The 19,787-nt window shown below is 47.2% G+C and overlaps 2 protein-coding genes and 1 long non-coding RNA gene across 6 annotated transcripts; 2 read left to right on the forward strand and 1 right to left on the reverse strand.

Annotated features, from left to right (window-relative positions):
- The first annotated feature begins 467 nt into the window (after positions 1-467).
- Positions 468-1,932, forward strand: LOC100838777. The gene has a single exon (XM_010233311.3). The coding sequence runs from the start codon at positions 885-887 to the stop codon at positions 1,551-1,553; it is 669 nt and encodes a 222-aa protein (XP_010231613.1). The 5' UTR covers positions 468-884; the 3' UTR covers positions 1,554-1,932.
- Positions 1,933-8,626: 6,694 nt separating this feature from the next.
- Positions 8,627-10,931, forward strand: LOC112270816. Its single transcript, XR_002963231.1, has 2 exons — positions 8,627-9,233; positions 9,304-10,931. It is a non-coding gene; the product is annotated as an uncharacterized LOC112270816 (long non-coding RNA).
- Positions 10,932-11,764: 833 nt separating this feature from the next.
- On the reverse strand, positions 11,765-18,121 carry LOC100825105. Of its 4 annotated transcripts, none has more exons than XM_014899259.2 (9): positions 17,925-18,110; positions 17,712-17,798; positions 15,046-15,345; positions 14,896-14,965; positions 14,721-14,776; positions 13,119-13,194; positions 12,995-13,031; positions 12,541-12,655; positions 11,797-12,361 (listed from the first exon to the last, which is right to left on the reverse strand). In XM_014899259.2, exons 3-9 carry the CDS (start codon positions 15,327-15,329, stop codon positions 12,154-12,156), a joined length of 846 nt encoding a protein of 281 aa, XP_014754745.1. In that variant the 5' UTR covers positions 15,330-15,345; positions 17,712-17,798; positions 17,925-18,110; the 3' UTR covers positions 11,797-12,153. The 4 variants fall into 4 exon arrangements, with proteins under 4 accessions (XP_014754743.1, XP_014754745.1, XP_014754742.1 ...); XM_014899256.2 differs by having other exon boundaries at positions 15,046-15,337; positions 17,925-18,053; XM_014899257.2 differs by lacking the exons at positions 17,712-17,798; positions 17,925-18,110 and adding an exon at positions 16,438-16,998 and having other exon boundaries at positions 11,765-12,361; positions 15,046-15,337.
- Positions 18,122-19,787: the final 1,666 nt, after the last annotated feature.

A 19,787-nucleotide genomic window follows, 5' to 3' on the forward strand; every position in this document is an offset into this window, starting at 1 on the left:
CTCCAAGAAATTTACGACATTTTTAGAAAAAGATAGATCCACTGGCAACTGAATTTCAAAACGCCTGGAAGGATCATCTAAAAAACCGTCTGGAAGACTGGAACAACACATATTTTCTGCTCCGTACAACGTCATTTGACCTCAGCTATTCTTTGTCGATCTTTTCCAGCCGCCGCCATTGTCCTCTCAATCTACATTTTCTCTTGCAAAAGTAAGTGCATTCATATTCTCCAAAAAAAAGTCATATTTTGAAGACTTGACGATGCAAGGACGAAGCTTTGGAAGCTAACTGCTCCAACATTTGACTTATGTTAACCTCCTTTTGGCAGAGGTTGCTGTCATTAACTGCAACCAAACTTCAGGGTAAGATCAACAAGTAATATAACACACACACCGTGAAACTTAGCCTCTAACCATAAGCTATCCACTTGCACGTTAGTATTCCTTGTCGAGAGCGTCTGGAACAAATATGGAGTATGAACATGAGCTAGCAACAGCATCCTCAAGACGTCAAGCCAATGTCAAGCTGAAACAAACAATGGATAAATATGGTGCTATATAACAACCCTTGCTTCCATATTAAGTTGTGTGTTTGTGTGGAGCCCTTGAAGCTTTCCTCTTCCCTTAAATACCTCCTCCCCTCTGCTCCCCCAGACTGCCCATTCCATCAGATAGCAGTACACCTACAGATAAGCTCATCCCCTAAGCCAAACATCAGACAAACACAAAAATTCAGTAATAACATTTCACTCCCCCATCCATATCCGTCTCCCTCAGCCTCTCAGGTGTCTGCTTAATTTCTTTGTTCTCATTGGTTTCATATGAAGACCCCTATAACACGGCTAGCTTAGAATTCCTCAGTACGTAGTAAGGATAATACATTGATGGATCTGGCTCGGACGCCGGCGCGGCGGCCCATGGAGCCGGGGCTGGCGCGGCGGCTGTGGCATGTGGTGCTGGCCGTGTGCCACATGCTCCGGCGCGGGCTGGGCCGCAAGCGCCTGATGATGGACCTCCACCTCCTGCTGGGCCGGGGCAAGCTCGCCGGCCGGGCCCTCCGCGGCCACATCGCCTCGTCCTCTTCTTCCTCCTCCGCTCTCGCATGGCGGCCGCGGGAGGTGGAGTTCAGCTGCACAACCACGCCGTCCTTCCCGCAGCACTACGGCGGGCTCTTCCCCTTCAACTTCAAGGGCCGTGGCGGCGCGGGGGCCCGCGGCGGCAGGGAGTACGGGGGCCTGGACGCGGCCGCCGTGGCGCGGGCGTTCGAGATGATGAGCGCCGACGTGGAGTCCGGCAGGGCCACGCCAGCGGCGGTGGCCGGCGGGGTGTCGGCGGCGGCGACCCCGTCGCCCATGGTGGCGTGGATCCTGGGCCGCAGCCCCGCCGGGGTCCGGCCGCTGCGGGTCACCGACTCGCCGTTCCCCGTCGTGCCCGAGGACGGCGCCGGCAGCGGCAACGAGCGCGTGAACGCGGAGGCCGAGGACTTCATCCGGAGGTTCTACGAGCAGCTCCGGATGCAGCACCCCTCCGTCGCCACTCCGGAGTACTACTAGCCGGCGTCGCTGCCGTAGGTCGCTAATTAGCCGAGCTCTACCTTGATTTGATTTGCATCCGAGCCGTGCGTTGTACGGAGGTGTGGATCGTGTGGTTGTGCAGATATCATGCGTGAACGCGTGGGTGGCGTGGCGGCGGCGATGTACACGAACGGAACGGTAATTTGCATGCTTAATTAATTGGCCGTAATTAGACGTGTATCAAGTGTTTCAACATGGAGATCTCCGTTTCGGCTATTTATTAAATTAAACACTGATGATGATGGCCTTTTTCACTAATCTCAGTTTTAGTTTCCGGTAAATTTGTACTCTAGCTAGGACTTTTTTGTATGCTCACAATTTGTGATAATATCTATGTATCGCCGATTAATGGAGTTCATATATTATTTTCTCTGATTTTAAATTCTTGACTAAAAATTGTCTAAATATAAATGTATCTATTTTAAAAAAACGTATAGATACATCTAACGTTTCGACAACATTTAGCATCCGAGGAAGCAGGTTATATTCCTTCCCAGCAGATCTTTATTCAGATCTAAGTACTGCCCAGCAGATCGATTTATCCCTCAAACCGCACAGAACTTTATTCTGCCGCAAGAGTATATATACGTACACCGACACGTACACTATTGGTTTGCCGTCTTTATATGGCTAGCCAGCCAGCCAGCCAGGTCACGGCAGCCGTACGATTCTTGTCTTGGCCTATGAACAAGGATCTGATATGCCATTGGCTCCGGTGCTAAAAGCAAAGGTGGGTGCGTGACCTTTTGCTCTTAACAACGTACATGCATGGGGCCACGCAATTATGCATGCCAACCGCGCTCGTATATACTACCATGGCTTCACCTGAATGGCACCTTATTATGCACGCATCACGTAACCCATGTTGGAACATTTTCACCCCATGCCGTGCACCTATCAACTTTGTCTATGCTCGTAATACTTACTACTCGGTTAGAGCAACTCCACTCGGCCCCCATTTCGCGTCTGGTGCTAGGTCATTTGGGGGGACGCCAGCGCACCCTCTTCGTTTAAGACCCAGCCGCACCTCCCCAAACGTCGGCCCTCAAAAAAATACAATTCAAACAAAGTTTTGCCGCCATTTCACAGGCCGGGCCAAATCACCAAATCGCCCAAGTTCATCAAAAGTTTCGGCGATCAAAATAACATCAAACTTAAATAAAAATGAAATCACTCGGCCCCTTCGTCTTCCGCCGGCGCTGATGGCACTTCCGAGCCCGCCGGTGGTGTAGAGTGGTCGGAGTTGCTGTTTCGGGCGGTGATGGCACCGATGGAGTAGAGGTGGCCGTTACTGTTGTGGCGGGCGCCGACGCCAGCGCTCTCGCTTCGGCTAAAATGAGCCTGCGATGGCCGTCGTACCACGCCTTCACCTCGGTGTCCATGCCGGTGGTGTCGCACGTAAAGATCAACAAGTCCTCCCACCTCTTTTTCGCCGTGGCATTCAGCTTGAGGATCTCGAGCTTGTCATCTTGCTTCTTGATCACCGTCGCCCACCGTGACGCCGCGACCGTCTCCCTCTTGGCAACGAGCTCGTCCCTCTTCGCGGCTTGTGTGGCAGCGGCGGACATGCACTTCTCAATGCATGTGTACGAGCGCTCCATGGCCGGCGCGGCATCCCTCATTGCCTTTGCCTTCTTGTGGCCTATGGGCCGGCCTTCCATTGTCGCCAGTGGAGCGGCTTTCGGGTTGTAGGTGCCGGACTTGGTGAGGTCATTCCGCGTCTCCGTCCACTTGTCGCACATATCAATTCTTGCGAAGACGTGGATGAACTTGATATCGGCGCCGTCGTTGTCGTCTCGGAAGGCGGTGAACATGGCGACCATCTACAAGACCGGGTGTCAAATGTAAAATCGGCGACAAAAAGCTCAAAAAAGGCGCCGGCTTACCTGATCGTGGGCGCTGCTGCCGCTTGCGGGTCGCCGGCGCACCTCTTCTTGAATGCCATGCCACTTGTTGCACGTGTTGGATCATTTGCCATCGGTGCGACAAGCCGGACTCGTTGCGAACGTGGGTCACCGACGCGAACTCTCGATCGATGACACGGCGCTCATCATACGTCGTCTTCCCCCTCGACTCGGCGACGACGGGCTCCTCTATCCCATCGGCCCATTCTTCTCGCTCTTCGGTGTCCTCGGCGACGTAAGGCTCTTCTTCTTGGATGTATGTGTAGTGGGCGTGCTGGAAGCCGTCGTTGATCATGTCGGCCATGATTGAGTCGCCTTGCAACATTCCGCCGAACGGGTTTCCCGCGGGCTGGCTGCAGCCAGTGAGGAACTGTCGGAAGGAGGCGGACGACAAGGAACCGCCGTAGAAAAGAGGTCCCCGCCGCAGAGGAGGTGAGGCGAAGGCGTTGGGGTTGAAACCGCCGAGGGGATCCGCAGCGAAGGTGTTGGGGTTGAAGCCGACGAGGGGATCGGTGTCGGGGTAGTCCGGCGAGAACCGCGAGAGGGACGGCGTGGCATTTCTATGGTTGTCATGGGGCATATGGAGCAACACCGGCGATATGCCTGACGGCGACGGCGACGATGAAGAGCTCCCTTGGCTGCTACTGCTCCAGTGCTGACCGGAGGGTGGTCGCAGCACAGGAATGCCGGCCTTGTGCCCCGCCATCTGCGTCGAGGCCGTGACCCTTTGCGGCTCCATCTGCTGGCCCAGGTCAGCGTTTCTCTCCTTGGCCTTCCTCTCCCGTTCACGGCGGGAGGCGTTCTCGATGCTGCGGCAGGTATAATCCGCCGCCCAGTCGGCGTTGCTCATCTCAGGCGGCCGCTCCTTCTCGTTGGGTTTCTTCGCCACTGTGTCGCTGGCCAGCGTGGAACGAGGCGTTGCATACCTCTTCGGCGCCATGGTTTTTTTGGAGCAGCAGCGGTGTCGGCGAGGCGCTTTGGTGGAACGAGGCGCTGCATACCTTTCCTTGGCATTCCTCTCCCGTTCATAGCGGGCGGCAAGAAGGGGGGGGGATGGCGGGACTGGCCGCCCAGGCGGGGGGGGGGGGGGGGAGTGGAGGCAAAAGGGGAAGCTAGCAAAAATTTGTATTATCTCGCCGACAGGTGTGGCCTGCATTGCCTTTTGGCTTCAGCCGACGCCCCCGATCACCCCCCCCCCCCTCCCAGAGTTGGTTGCGGCCTGGGGGCGCCGGCTAAAATCTTGGGCCGCGCCGGCTAAATTTTAAAATTGGGGGGCTGGGTGTGGGTTTTCAGGCGCCGGCGCTCCCATTTGGCGTTTGGGGGGAGCTTTAGGGGGGCCGAGTGGAGTTGCTCTTAGAGTAGTAATTAAGGGATATTTTGTAGAAAAAACGTAGTCAAACTTTAACAAAGGTCCACGTGAATTGAGCACCAAGTAACAGAGGGGATTTGGTCGATTAGAGTCTTAGACCATCTGCACCAGCAGCTCTTTTGGTAAAGCCCTAAGCGTATCTTAGCAGTATTCCCTCCCTTCCATAATATAACATGCCCACGCATTTCGAGGTCTAACTTTAACCATTAATTACACCAACAAAATGTGAATTACTCACTCCGTCCAGAAATAAGTGTGCTTCTAGGTTTGTCCTAAGTCAAAGATATCAAAGTTTGATCGATTTTATTGAAAAATGTAGCAGCATTTATATGACACTAAATCAGTATCATTAGATCCGTTTTGAAATGTAGTTTCATAATATACCGATTTGATGTCATACGTGTTGCTACTTTTTTCAACAAAGTCGATCAAATCTAGAAAAGTTTGACTTACGACAAACCTAAAAGTACACTTATTTGTGGACACAAAGAGTACATGTTATAAAAATTATACCACTATCTCGAAGAAGTTTCCAATCTTATAACTTTTATAATACATAATTCACATTTTGTTGGTCAAACTGATGGTCAAAGCAAAACCTCGAAATGTGTGTGCGTTATATCATGGAACGTAGGGAGTGTGTGTAGAAACATTGAAATTGCCCGATATTCCAGGTGGCCTTTGAGGCATAGAAGGACCTCTCTCACTGTTTAGTTGTGACGCTCTTGACCAAAATTTCACTCCCAAGTTAATTTGTTCGGAGGGACTATTTCTTTGTGGACTAAGAAATAATTATCTATTACTATATATTAAATTTGAGTTGGTGGTGATTGCCACGGGCGCCGTACGTCAATTTCATTAAATTTACATGAGTATGCCACCGCGCCCCCTCCTGTACGTCCTGATGCGAACCCTCCTCCCTTCGTGTAAAAAAAAAGAAAACCTCTCTCTTGTCTTCCTGACCAGCGCTCGCCGCCTCCTCCGACCGCTGCTTCTCCCTCCTCCGCCGCAAGCCTCGCGTCTCGTTCTGCACGCCACAGCCGCCCTCCTCCTCTGCGAGCGCCGTCTCTGCCGGCAAAGATCTATGGATGGCCCGTCGCCGCCGCGCTCCTCCCCTGCGCACGCCGTCATGGAGACTGGATCCGCCGCCGCGATGGATAATAAACGGTCTGAGAGAGAGTCGATGAGCCAGTCCATCGAGGAAGATGAGGTGGACGAGCCGTGGAGATGAGAGAGAGGCGACGAGGCGACGTGTCTCTGAAGTCGCTCACGCACGCGAAAGTCAACCATGGCCGCCGAGGCAGCAACAGCAGAAGAGGCGCCGCATGAAGCGGCGGCGCCCCTCGCGAGCTCGCTGCAGCCGCACATGGCCTTGGCCTTCTTTGCGTTGGCTACGTGCACCGTGACGAGATCGGCAGAATCAGAGCGTCGCCCCTCTTCCATGACCATGCCCCATTCCCTCTTCCCCGACCACGGCGTGCCCCAGTTGCCCTGTCTCTAGAGGCGAAGCACTGCAGCTAACGAGGCGCAGTCCATCGAGATCCAGGCAGAGACAAGGAGATGTGGGGTCAGTGAGGACAGAACAATCCACTGCCTTGTGCTTCACCTCTCGTGAGCTCCTCATTCAGATTCATTCCTTGATTCAACAAATCAATGAACTCAGCCTCTATTAGGACATAGGGCGATGGAGATTTTTTTCCTTTTTTCTGAGATTCTGTTTTGGTTGTTTGTTCTTTCCAGATATTTGTTCTTGCATTTTTCTATGACATATCTTGTTACTTTTCGTTCATGGTTCAGATCTTTCTTCCAAATGTTCATGTTTCTGATCTTGTTTCATTTAGTTCTTGCAATTAGTTCATGGTCAGGGAAGACAAAGAGGAAAGGGAGATTACAATTAGAATATAATAAAACCATAAGAGGAGGAATATGAGGAAGAGATTTGGCCAATCTGAGTCAGCCCAACCTGATTCGATTTCCCAATCAATAAGTATCTTTTGCATCTGTTGTATGAGGCACACCTTGTGTATTTATATACATGTACTCACGTCCTTCATATTTTTAGTGTGTTAGATTTATATGATTTGGGCCGAAAAGATTAGAATCCTTAGATAGTGTATACAAGTGACGACCATTTTGTGTTGGCCCATGGCGCGCACGGGCATTTCCACTCGTTCTTAGTGATATTCATAATTGTTTTATGTCCGGGTGTTGGGTATGCCTTACCAGAGTAGTCGGAATAGTATCTGGAAACCATTCCTACTCCCCCTTCTCCTCCATCATTCGTTCTGAATGATGAAGTACAAGCTAGGTACGGCGACTTAGCAAATCCATTGATCCCTAACTAAAAAATCAAGCGACTTAGACGTGGCAAAGCCATTATAGTTATTGGTCTAGGATTTGCTCTCGTTTCTTCCGCGAATAAAAACTCATTTATGTTATTACTTCCTTCTGACCTTCTCCACATCTCTTTTAAGCTAGAAATCCCACATCATCTATAAGTCTTTCTCCTCCTCCGCATGTCCCTTTCCTCCTTTGGCTCACCGCGGCAACATGGAGTCCCACCATATTGTGTCAAAGACGTTTATATATATCACAAAAATTGTTCATAGAGCTAATGAAAATTGTTTCGACAAACAACAAAAATGTTCAAAATTTAAAACTTTTGTCAAAATATGCTCCACATCGATGAATAAAATGTTCACATGTTTAGAAAATACTCAACGCCAACTTGTAAGAGCATGATAAACTTACTGGTGTTAATCTTTTTTCATCAAACCAATAAACTTCACCATTGTAAGTTTGTAACCAGACCTGCTCTTTTTGGTGAAGAAAACATACATTATGAACATCTTTTCAATAATAACGAAAACTTTTTCAGATGAAATATAAAATATAAATACGAAATGAAGTAAAGAAAAATGAAAAAATGAAAAAAAAAAGGAGAAGATAAAAATAAAGTAGAACATGAAACAAGGAAAATTAGAAGGATGAAAAATACCCAAATCGAGAAACCCCACTGCAGCCTCGAGGCCCTCGATGGCCTGGCCCAAGTGTAGAAACAACGCAGTCTCCGGCCCACGGTTGAGTCTCCGGGACGTATACAGAGAACTAGAGAATCGATTCCGTCCCCTAGGAAAAAAGAATCGATCCCTTAGCGCAAAAATAAAAGTCCCCACCGCCGCCTCCTGCCCCGACCTTCCCTCCGCCATCATCTGCTGCATACAAAAAAGGAACAGACAGATAGAGTTCTTGGTGTCGACGCAGAGGTTTCTCCGTCGGAAGCCAGGGCAAGGAGGCAAGGAGGCAGCAAGATGACTCATATCCTTTTCAATGTCAATTAGATCTATACGCTTCTTCTCTTATCCTGCCTCTGAATTGTTAGATTATTATTATTTTTGCTTGGTTTCTTGGTGATTCCTTCTTCTTGCTCTGTTTCCTCCTTGACCTTGTGGACGGGGTCGCACGCGGCAACCAGAGGGACCGCGATCGCGAGCGCGCGGCGGCGCGGAAGCCCAACTCCAAGAACAGTGGGGACGGCCTCACGCCGGAGCAACGCCGCGAGAGGTGCGTTTTGTTTTCTCCGCGATTTCTGATCTGATCCACGACGGTTGAATCTTGGGATGATTGCTCTAACTGGTCCCGATCCTGTCCGTGGATCTTTCGTTGCCGCAGGGACAAGAAGGCGCTGGAGGAGAAGGCCGCCAAGAAGGCGGCGCAGGCTTCTGGTAGCGCCGGCGGGACCTCGACGGACAACAAGAATAAGGCCAGCGATGGCAAGAAATAAGCGTCACCGGATCCGACCCTTTGAGAGCCGTGCCACCTCTGTACTGGGTGTTAATGTCATGAGTCTGTATCTTTGCATATGCGGATGCTTATGCCTTAATTCCTGTCGTTCGATGCAATGTTTCTTTGGGTCATAAACTTATCATCTGCGAGCTAAGTACTCTGAAATCCTGAACTGGTGATAATAATATGCAGTGTTCTGCTTCTGTGAGTTATGTGTGTTACGTTCTTGACACACGATGTTTGTGAGATTTTGCTAACTTCTCTGATTTTGTAATGATTTTGCGGTCAAATATAATAGATGGTATGAACCAGTGTGAAATTGGGAGAGTGGCTGCCTTTTTCTTTCTTAGTATATCAGCATATCACAGGCATATTGATAATGTGTACTTCCCTTCCGTAGTAAACCAATGCTGCCGGAAGTTTGTTCAAGCTTACATAGCTGTTTGTGCTGTTGGTACGGTGATCTCTCTGTATGTCTATGACACTGAAAGTTTCGCTCCAATTCTAATACATGCTGGTCTACATTATGCCACAATTACAGATATTGATGGTGAGTTCTACGATGGTTTTACTCCTAGAGCCTTGTCCAGTCAATATTGGGTACGGAGGAACTTTTCTTACTTGGAATTCCTAATGGAACTGGAAAATCATTGTTTCATTATTTTGGCAGGTCTTCTGATGCAAAGTCCATGGCATTGTCATCACGGGATGGCTACTGCGCTAATATCGATTTTGAGAATGAGGATCTGGGGAATCCCCATATCACTCTGGTATTTTATATCTATTCCTTTCTATGTTTCTTCTCTTTCTGGGAGGGGGGTTTTCCTAATAGTCTATCATTTAAAACTATGTAGATAGCAAAGGTGCTTTCGTTCTTGTGGAACAAGAAGCCCTCGTACCTTAATGAAAGGAAAATCGTAATTTTTCGTTAGGTATTTGACCAAATAGGCCAAATAACCTTACCTGTTATCCGCAAAAAAATAAAATAAAGCCTTACTTGTTGTCCATTTGTTACGGACTCAAATTTCAGCTTGCCAATAATCCCAAAGTCTTAGCCGTAACTCTGATTAAATTGCATCATTCAAACATGATTGCTATCGTCTTGTTGAGTTGCCATTTCTGGGACTAACAGGTACTCCCTCCGTCACATAATTCTTGTCGCCATTTTAGTTCAAATTTGAACTAAAACAAATTTAGCACCATATATTCTAATTAGTTTGTTATTTTGATTTTACAAACATCTTTTGCCAGTTTAGAAAATTGGCAATTTTATCAAAACGAGCATAATTTTGAGATTGAATAGGTGGCATAACATATTAAAATACTAATTAAAGATATTTCATGGTGAAAGTTGCTGTTGAGCTGCATGTTGTTGAGTATTTTAATTTCATAGCTCAAAGTTTATCTGCAATTTGTATCAATGTAAAATCTATGGTTAGCATAACATCTTTCGAAGTGGTCATAAGTAATTTATACACCATAGCCAGAACTAGTTGTATCAAATGACAATACTTGAATGCAACTGCCATGCAAAGGATTAGGGGTACTATTGTAATGCATGACTACTTAACTAGAGACTAACTGGGCACCTTAGGCAAGATGCCCAGCCAAGTCGCCTTGGCCCATGACGGGCCATGAGCCCTCCACTCCGCTATATCTTTTGAGGTGATACTTTTACTAGTTGACCCGCCTCGCGTCCGAGGGACAATGCCACCACAAAACACTGAGAACATTCTGACTCGCCAAGCACTAGCACGCTCGATTTGAATTGCCTGTGGATACCTTCGAGACATTGCACATGCGATGCTGGGACATTCATGTACTTCCGTGAGGCAGAGAGGAAAGGAAAGCGTGACTACTTCCACTGCGACGCGCTTCACTAACTCTGCTTCCGCTAGTCTGTATGTCTAGTGGTAATCCCATGGTCAACATCTTGCGGTTATTCTTGGTAAACGATGTACAAATTTTTGAAATTGCGCTAGAGTAGCCTATGTGTTCCCCTTCAGGTAGCTCCCACTCCCAACATGCTCCGGCCGGCAGAGCCATCGGAGAAGAGAGGTAGAGGGGGGTGCGAGGGCAGCGGGAGGAAGAGAACAGAAATCTCGAGAGCTCGCAGGAAAGAGAAAGAGATTCAAGTCTGAACTGGGATTGTTTACGTCTTCTTGCAGTTGTCTGTAGTCTGCATTAAGGAGTGAAGAACACTGATATTGATACTAATGAGTTGTATGTGGAGTTGAAATTACTCCAAAAAATTTCATTACAAAGGGAAATATGTGGCCGGTTGATAGTTTGAATTTTCTTATACGACCATATTATTTCCCCAACGCTATTATTGCATATAGAATTGAGCTGTACTATATCGGTGACCATTACATCAGCTTAGAGAAGTTTTTTTTAAATTAAAGTTATTGGAGTCCTGCTTGCGTTCTACAGTAAAAATACTAGTACATCACATAGCACTTGAGAATGATGTGTTGTGGAGTGCTATTTGAAGGACGGCCTAACATACTCGATTTTGTACAGACTTAGTATATACTAAATCTGAGAATGATGTTATTTCTACGATTTAGTTCTGCCTTAGCCTAATCAGCTGCCGTGGCCCACACAAGATAAGATGATTGCTCCTTGAAGGATGGCATATTTCGGCAAAAATATAGGTTACTTTTAAGTTTCAAGATGGCTAGATTAATTCCTTGAGAAAATTGTACTAGGAGTATAATACAATACAAATAACAATAAATATTTTAATTGACTTTCTTTTGAAGGATTGCAGGAGATCTAGTGTTCATTTATAAGCATAAAAGAGCAGGCACATTAAGCTTTGGTTATCAACAGATACTGAACACATACACCTACTTAATTGACTTTTTTCGGGAGCTATGTTCTAAATTTTGATTTTGAGTCTCCAATTTCCCTTATACGCCCAACAGGTGTCGCATATCGGGGAGATAGTTCGTAGTACCCTCTGGGGCAGGGGCGAATACATCTTGTACCCCCCAGAACATAAACAATCTCAGCCTTCGTGTACTGAGGAGAGCTCAGCTCATATGAGTTCACTCGAGCTCGTTACTAGCAAGGGAGTAGGTTAATCTGCGCGGACCTCCCTATGTATTCTGTAAATCAGTCTGAAATTACATGTGCGCCCATCACGGCTCTACTCAACTGATGAACTTGAGGTTTTACATAGCATCTGTTCTTCCAGAAGGAAGAACTAGCACCCATCGATGACATATATTCGAACAGAACTTCAGTGTTTGTCTACAGTAGTACAGTTTAACAAATGCATCTCTAATGCACAGAATTTGCTTTCATGTTTGAGATGGAAGCAATATAAAGAAACACCTCGATTACTTTCGAAGCATGAGAAGGACAGTGAACCATAATGAGCTTCATTGGAAACTGTTAATTGAGACGACATCCCCCTAAGAAACAGGAATTCTCAACAGCTAGCACACAGAACTGTCGCTCCCAGATAACTTGCTTTCTAGATCTAGACACACAAATGATATATGGAAATCAATCACAGTTCATCATAAATGGGAGGAGCAATATTAGGATTTGCTGGGGCAGGTCCGTGCTGCACTTTAGGTATAATGTCTTCGGCTGATATGGAACCTGATCTGATCGCATCAGCCAGTTTCCGTTGCAGTGTCAACAGGCCAATGCGTCTTGAGACAACATAAAGAACCGCCAAGAAGAAAATGAGGAACCCAATAGTCAGGATGATCCTGAAATAGATCTAGTCAGCGAATGAAGAAACTTGTCTGGTGGATAAGCAGTTGGTATATCACTTGAACAATTTGTTTCAGTCTATATCATAATTGGAAAACCAGAACAGAGTATCCGACTGCATCATGCGCCTTGGTAATAAAGCCAGTTTTGACCTCCGAAAGATTGAGTCACATACCTATCAAGAACATCTTGTCGTTGCATCGTGGATAGCAAACCACGGGTCCGCATTAGCAAACTGCGGTGTCCTTGATATTCACCTTCAGCCTTCCGGAGAACACTTGTTGATTCATCTACATAATTTTTAACATTATAGCTTTACAGTGACAGGACAGGCAATGAACAGTTCTGACTCATGCGCAAGAACAGGGTACTTAATAATAATGAAAAAACTAGTATAATTAAATAACAGCATATCTGTGCAGAAGGCTCAACTATAGATGCGCAAGAACAGAAGGCTCAACTACAGCCACCCATGCATCTATGAGCAGCCTTTATTATATCCATTGTGACAAGTTGCATGAATAATTAAAAGGAAGCAAAAGATGGAGTTCATCTTTCAAGATGGGACAAAGATCACAAGTGAGACACTCAAGCGTATGCTTAACTAGATGTACAGGAAACATACATACCAAAAGTTGATAAGGTACTTGCACTTCGTTCCACTTCCTGGCAATGCATACAAAATGATTATTTTGAACTTATGAAAAGTAATCCGTAGTATACCACATCAAATAAACACATAAGGGTGCTAACCTGAACCATCAACTGCCGAGATCGACGGAGGCTCTCAGTGATACTTTCTGCAGCAGATGTCAGCCCAGTCTTTGTCCTAGTAGGTTGGTGTCCAAACACAAATTATATGATTGGAAATAAATAAAATGTAAAAGGGTGCTTCTCTTGTTAGAGCAATGTAATTTTATTTTCAGGTGATGGGACCCTTGTCCAAATAATATAAAATGTTACATTAACACAGCAATTCCTACTTAGTTGTCCATTTCATAGTTTAGATTACGAATAAATTATCCCCTCAAACTATTGAAAAAGTCTACTTAACCGCCAGAGTAACAGAACCATTGTTAAACCCCATCATCTTCTACAATAATTAAACTAATTTACAACCGTCAGTATTTTAGCCAAGTGATTTTGCTGGCGTGGAGGTGGTTTTCCCAAGGTTAGTGACTTGTACTCACAAAATTTCACTATGGTGCTATCCAATCAGAAGTAGCAAATAAAAAGCATCTCCCGTCTTCAACTCTCTCCAGTCTTCTACCTATCCCTCCTCTCCATATAGAGAGTGAGCACCTCGGTGCCTGGCACCCTTGCTGACAGAACTCATTTACCTCAATTACTGCACAGTGCCCACATTCCCACCAAGTGCCAAACTGCCTTCAGAGTTCAGAGTATGAAGGTGAGATGGACACTGAATTAGCATGTGTTACAGCAGGTACTGCTGCTATGGCGACTTGGTAGTGACATGCCAGCTGCTTGTCTCGCTCAGTGCACACTCACTGTCAAGCCTTGCATGCGCTCATCGTAGCAGCGAATTACGGCATTTGTGTAGTCCCAACTACTTTGCAACCAAGCTTGTTGATACCTCCAACGGCCGAGCGAAGCAGCGGTCTCCAAATTTGTTATTTTCTATACTTTCTTGGCATGTTCTAGTTTTCAGTTATTAGTGTTTGGATTTCTCTTTTTTTTAACCACGTTCAATTTGTACATGTTTCTTCATCATATTATGAGTATTTGATGCTCCCATCTTAAAAAAAACATGAAATCCTTGATATGGATTCTTCATAAGAAAAATATCGATTATGCATTCTCCTAGACAAAAAAAAAATGTGCTTGGGGCTGAATCCGACCTAAATCTTGAATATTCACAATATTATTACAATAGCTCGCTGCAGTTGGACTGAGCAAGACACCAGTGGGGGTTCAGCTGGCGATGAGAGGCGGATCAGTGAATGGAGGATGAGGGCAAAAGAGGGAAAGAGAAGAGCAGAAAGATACTTTTTTTATTTGTTGCCGCCTGTTGACTTGAATGCCACCCTAGAAATAATAATCCATGGGGTAAGCTGCTAAAGTGGCAAACACCTCTACGTCGCTAAACCAATCAGCCAAAACACCATGGGTGAAAATTAACCTGGTTTTAGTGGTCTACTTAGTTATGTGGACATTTTCAATAGCCTGGATGGGGGAAAATAGGCTTATTCCTTTAGAGCTTTTTGTTTGTCTTTTGAACTGTACACTTGCAAGGAACTCCTGTGAAACTGATTGATCATCAAACATATTCTGGAACTAACTTCTAAAATCCCGAAACATACTAACAAGAAAAATGACCTCGTGAAATCAACTTACTGGAGATTACGCCTCCGGATGGTAGACTCTTCTCCACCTCCAAGAAGAAGTTCCCTCTAGAGAAAGCACAATTAGAAAGTGAGAGCACCTTAAATTTTATACAAGATTGTACTGCTGAGGCTAAACAATCAAATTAATGGAGCATACACTAAACATCTGAAGCAAAATAACAAACCTCTTCTTGAGCAGCTTTTTTTATGTTTGATTTCGCTTGTAAGTTAGCACTCCTCAAGCTCGCACGCAGCCTCCAAACACGAAATCAATCAGCACAAAAGCTATATATAAAAGAGCTAATGGAAGGTTAAGGAATGTAAGAGTGGCTTACTTCTGATACTGTTCCTTCCAAGATCCTAAGGTAGCCTGGCCAGACTGCACTTCTTCAAAACTGGGTAGCTGCTCTACCAGAAGATCGAGCCTGCACTGCAGTGCGTTGAGCAGTTGTAGTGAATCCTGTGCAGAACCATTCAGCCTAGGAAGAGAACTTGCTTCTTCTGTCCCTTTCCCCATCTTCCCACAGGATTCTATTGCAGCAACACACAACTCAAGCTGAGTAACTACTTGGCTCCATTCCTTCTTCAGGTTTTCAACGGCTTGTGTGACCTCATCCATCCTGATATCTGAAATTCTGAATGGATCAGTTCAGCAGGTTTACCATGCTGCTATGAAGCAATAACCGGCTGATGTAAGACTTGTAACAAAAACCAAATTTGCACTTTCAAAATTCAATTGGACAAGCTGACCAACCAGCAGTACGTCCACAAAAAATGCATATTGAACATCAGTTTGAGCACAAAAATCGAATATGATCTTTCCAAATATTAACTTGAGCTACACAAGATACATGTTTTTTTTCCTTAGTACCTGAAACCAAGTACACCAAAGCTAGAGGTGGGAATGGTTTGAAGGTTAATTAAGGGGGTCCAATTCCAACTCAATGGTCAGCCATTGCAGGCATAGGGGTTTGGTATACCATACGCAGAGACAGACACCCACAAAATATAGCATATCCTAAGAGTGCACTTTCAAATTAACTGAAGTACGATAGTATGTATAGAATGAAAAATGATATATAGAAGAAACATGCACAACTTTCACAAGACATTTAAACCACAAGGCAGTCATGCTAGCATCAATAAAATATACTGTAGCACAACCTAAGGCCCCGCTTCAGAGCGTGGGACATACACTCGCTCGTAACTCATTACAAGGGTATTTTACTAGGCCCCAAAATACCCTGCAATACAAGGGCATTTCTTTCAGGTTGTAAATCGTTGTTTGGGTGGCCTGGTATTTCTCTGTAGCCTGTAGGTGCAGAACACAGCTAGAAAAGAAGAAGTGAGAAGAAAAGGGAGATCACCAGGCATCTGAGCAAGTGAGAGGGCCGGGAAGGAGGATTCGGAGGAGCAAAGCAGCATCAGAATCGAAATGGAAATTAACTAAGAATACATCCATGATGGCGGATCTTACTATAATTTGGAACGATGATGAAATGATGACTGTCTTGTATGCACTTGTTATTTACCGATCGAGATGCATGGAACTCAGAAGTCAGAACAGAATCATGGAACACCTACAGAGCTACCTGCAGAATCATCTTGTTGAATCGACGTACATCCTACTAAGCCAAGCAGCAATGGCAGGCGGCAGCAACAAGAAGCGAGAGGGATGAAGGAAGGGGAGAGATCAGGGCGAGGGGAGAGATCAGGGCGAGGTTTGCCTTGCTTGTCACTGGAGATTCGGCGGCGATGAGTACAGAAGGCGGAGACAGCGACGAGTCCGAGCGGCGGCGCAGTCGCTGGAGCCTGGAGCCGCTTCCTGCCGTCGCTGAAACAGCGCCCGACGGAGAAGCGGGCGGAGGCGGGGGCGGAATCTGCCTTGCCAAAAGCTCGCGCCGCCGCCGAGTAGCCCCCTTGCCGATGCCTCGTTGGATCACGCTCCAGTCGCTGGATCCCGGCTCGCCTCGCGCCGGCGGCGGGTTTCTCCTCCAACCCGCGGTCGCCCCTCTCCCTCCCTTCTGCCCCGACCTTCCGGAGAAAAAATTCCAGGCCTCCACACGTCCGTAACAATTTCCGTCGTATTGGACCGAAACCAGGCGAAAAACAAAACAATAACGACGAACCAATCGGGATTTTAAGTTTTGAAGGTATATTTTTTCGGCTCCGGATTTTACGCCGGTTTTGTGTCCAAAACCGGGCTTCCAAGCAGGGCCTAAAGGATCATTTTAGTGTAGGTGGGCAGTGTCCTACAGTAAGCACTAAACACTAGCAGCTGGGGATATATTTGTACTCTAATAATAACCTCTATATCAATATCTAACCAGAAATCGCATAAAAAGCTTGCAAGCAAATTGAAAGATTCTTCTCTTAAAAGGGAATTGTGGATGATGCCTGTGTGGCTCAATCTAAACGAAATTGAAGAATAAGAAATGAGAGAAATGGAATGAAATGGAATTTCCAAAGAAACAGTAATCTGGACTTGCATAATCCTAATTTCAACAAACAAAGTCACATGGACAAATGGGGCAAAGATCAAAGCTTCCTTCAATAATATATTTGAGGCAAATGATCAATTGGCAGGTAAGCTATGAAATGCAACTATATGTGACGAAGAAGGGGATAAGCAATTAAGCATGACAACATGTACGAATATAGATGACCACTTAAACACTTCAGAAGAAAGAAATCCATAATAATGCAGGTGATGCAGAAGAAACAGAAATCCGCCGAGCTCAGCTCGCCATTGCTCAACTGAACCCAATAAAAACCCAACCATTGACATGAATGTCCAAATCCACACATGACACATGGAGCATTAGCAAGAGCACCAATCACCAAGCTCCAGCCACTTTGACGAACCGAACTGCAAACCTCGTCTATGTCACTAGCCTAATCCAAAACCCAACCACGAATCTACCGGAATTATGCAGCCGCGTGACATGTACCACGACCCAGCGCCAGAAAATCGGATTGGAGAAGAAAACAGGAGCCTTACCTGTTGGCCAGATCTCGCCGCCCCCGGCTTGTCCTGTCGTTGGTGCCCCTGCGATGCTGCTTTCGGTCAACACAGAGAGACGGCGTCCTGCGCGTCAGGGTTAATAGGAACGTGGCCTTGAGCAGGCGTGTAATACATAATACAGCAGGAAGAAGAAGGGGACGAGCAGTGGTGTGAGTCTGGGATCAAGGGTGGGAAAGTCCGAGCTGGTGCCTGGTTGTGGACGCCGGGTTCGTCGGGCAAATCGGAGCTGGAGAGGAGAGATGGCGGCCGGACTCCTGGAGAGGTGGGCGATGGGGCAACGGCAGCGGCGGCGGTTGAAGATTGGTCGGCAGCGCAGCGGCGGTGGGAGGTAGGCGAGCGGCGGCGGTGGAGCGCGGGACAGATGGAATCGCGTCGCGGGTCTGGCTCGGGGGAAAAAGGCCTCGGCTGAATCGGTACGGGGGATTTCCGGTGGTAAAAGGAAAACTATTGCTATACTTTTTTGGATTTTATTTTAACTGATGCTATTCTTTCCTGGACGCGCGTCGGCCGCCTCGTGTGTGGTGAAAAGAAAACGGTTGCCCTCCTCTCTTCTTATCTCTTCTCTCCCGTAAGTCTTCCTCCTCTTTTCCTCTCTCTCGGGTGTTCCCTTCTCCCTCTCCCTTGTCTAAATCTCTACGAGACACTCCAATCGCTGCGCCGCATGCCGATTATCCAAGGCTAGGCCGTCGTCACGGCTGCAAAGGGACCGCCCGCCCGCCCGCGAGGGCAGTCCGCCGGTGCTGCAAAGGGAGGCGGCGCTGCTGCAAAGGAGGGTGGCGCTACTGCGACCACGGCCGGCGGCGCTGCTGCAAGCGGCGGCCGGCGGTGCTGCAAGCAGATGCAGGTGGTTTTGCGAGGGAGAGACGACGGTGCTGCAAGGCGGTGCTGCGAGGAGGAGGCGGCGTCGCTACAACCCGCGGGAGCGTGGGGGCCGCCGGGGCTGCTGCCAGCGGCGTGCGGCGGTGCTGCAAGGAGGAGGTGGCGTTGCTGCCATCCGCGGGCGGCTGGGTGGGGGCCGTCAGGGCGGCTGCAAGCGGAGTCCGGCGGTGCTGGGAGAGCAGCCCAGTGGAGCTGCAAGGAGGACGCGGCGCGGCGCTGCTGTCAGAGGGAGGTGCTGCTGCTGTGACCCACGGCTGGCGGTGCGCCCACCGACAGCCGGCGCTACTGCAACGAGATCGAGATCTCTCAGGCAGAGATGGAGAGCGTTGGATTGCAGCAGAGTTTGCGCTGGTCGATGGGGACTCATGGAGTTCACGGTTAGATGTAGGCCTGGTAATGGGGACAAACCCGCACCAGACCCAGATCGGTCCATGCGGCAGCCAGCTCGCTCCCCGTACCAATCCACCCCACTCATCTGTTTGTTTAATCCAAACCATACCAAACCGCGTGCAGGTAGCCCCCGAATCTCACCAGACCGCACGAAGTTTGCAGGTTGGAATCCAGTCTCAGACCATGGGGGCCAACGGTAGGAGAGGCGCTGCCAGCAGATGTTTCCACAGCCTGCCTGTGCTGCTATATTCAGATACACTGATACATTCACATACAGTTGAAGTGATACACGTCCAAACCAGCAAGCATCATGTGATTTTTAGCTAGCACTGAAGTGATATTGGGTCCTATCAAATATGGAATTAAAACAGCAAATCTTGGATAAAATTAACAACTATTGAACCATTGTACAAGCATCATGTGATCTTTAGGTTGTACAGCATATCCAATCAGAAACGGGTAGCAACCCAAAGACCTGTACAAAACAATTACAGAAACAGGCCTTAGGTTGTGCTACAGTATATTTTATTGATGCTAGCATGACTGCCTTGTGGTTTAAATGTCTTGTGAAAGTTGTGCATGTTTCTTCTATATATCATTTTTCATTCTATACATACTATCGTACTAGTTAATTTGAAAGTGCACTCTTAGGATATGCTATATTTTGTGGGTGTCTGTCTCTGCGTATGGTATACCAAACCCCTATGCCTGCAATGGCTGACCATTGAGTTGGAATTGGACCCCCTTAATTAACCGTCAAACCATTCCCACCTCTAGCTTTGG

This window comes from Brachypodium distachyon, chromosome 2 (genome assembly GCF_000005505.3).
Source record: "Brachypodium distachyon strain Bd21 chromosome 2, Brachypodium_distachyon_v3.0, whole genome shotgun sequence".
Lineage (NCBI taxonomy): Eukaryota > Viridiplantae > Streptophyta > Magnoliopsida > Poales > Poaceae > Brachypodium > Brachypodium distachyon.

Excerpts from the sequence above, each read along its gene's own strand:
- LOC100825105 (XM_014899257.2), bottom strand. The coding sequence starts at position 15,329 with ATGGATGAGGTCACACAAGCCGTTGAAAACCTGAAGAAGGAATGGAGC. Across the intron at positions 13,195-14,720 it reads ATCCGGAGGCGTAATCTCCA|GACAAAGACTGGGCTGACAT; the intron begins GTAAGTTGATTT and ends CCAACCTACTAG. Across the intron at positions 13,032-13,118 it reads CTCGGCAGTTGATGGTTCAG|GAAGTGGAACGAAGTGCAAG; the intron begins GTTAGCACCCTT and ends ATGCATTGCCAG.
- LOC100838777 (XM_010233311.3), top strand. The coding sequence starts at position 885 with ATGGATCTGGCTCGGACGCCGGCGCGGCGGCCCATGGAGCCGGGGCTG.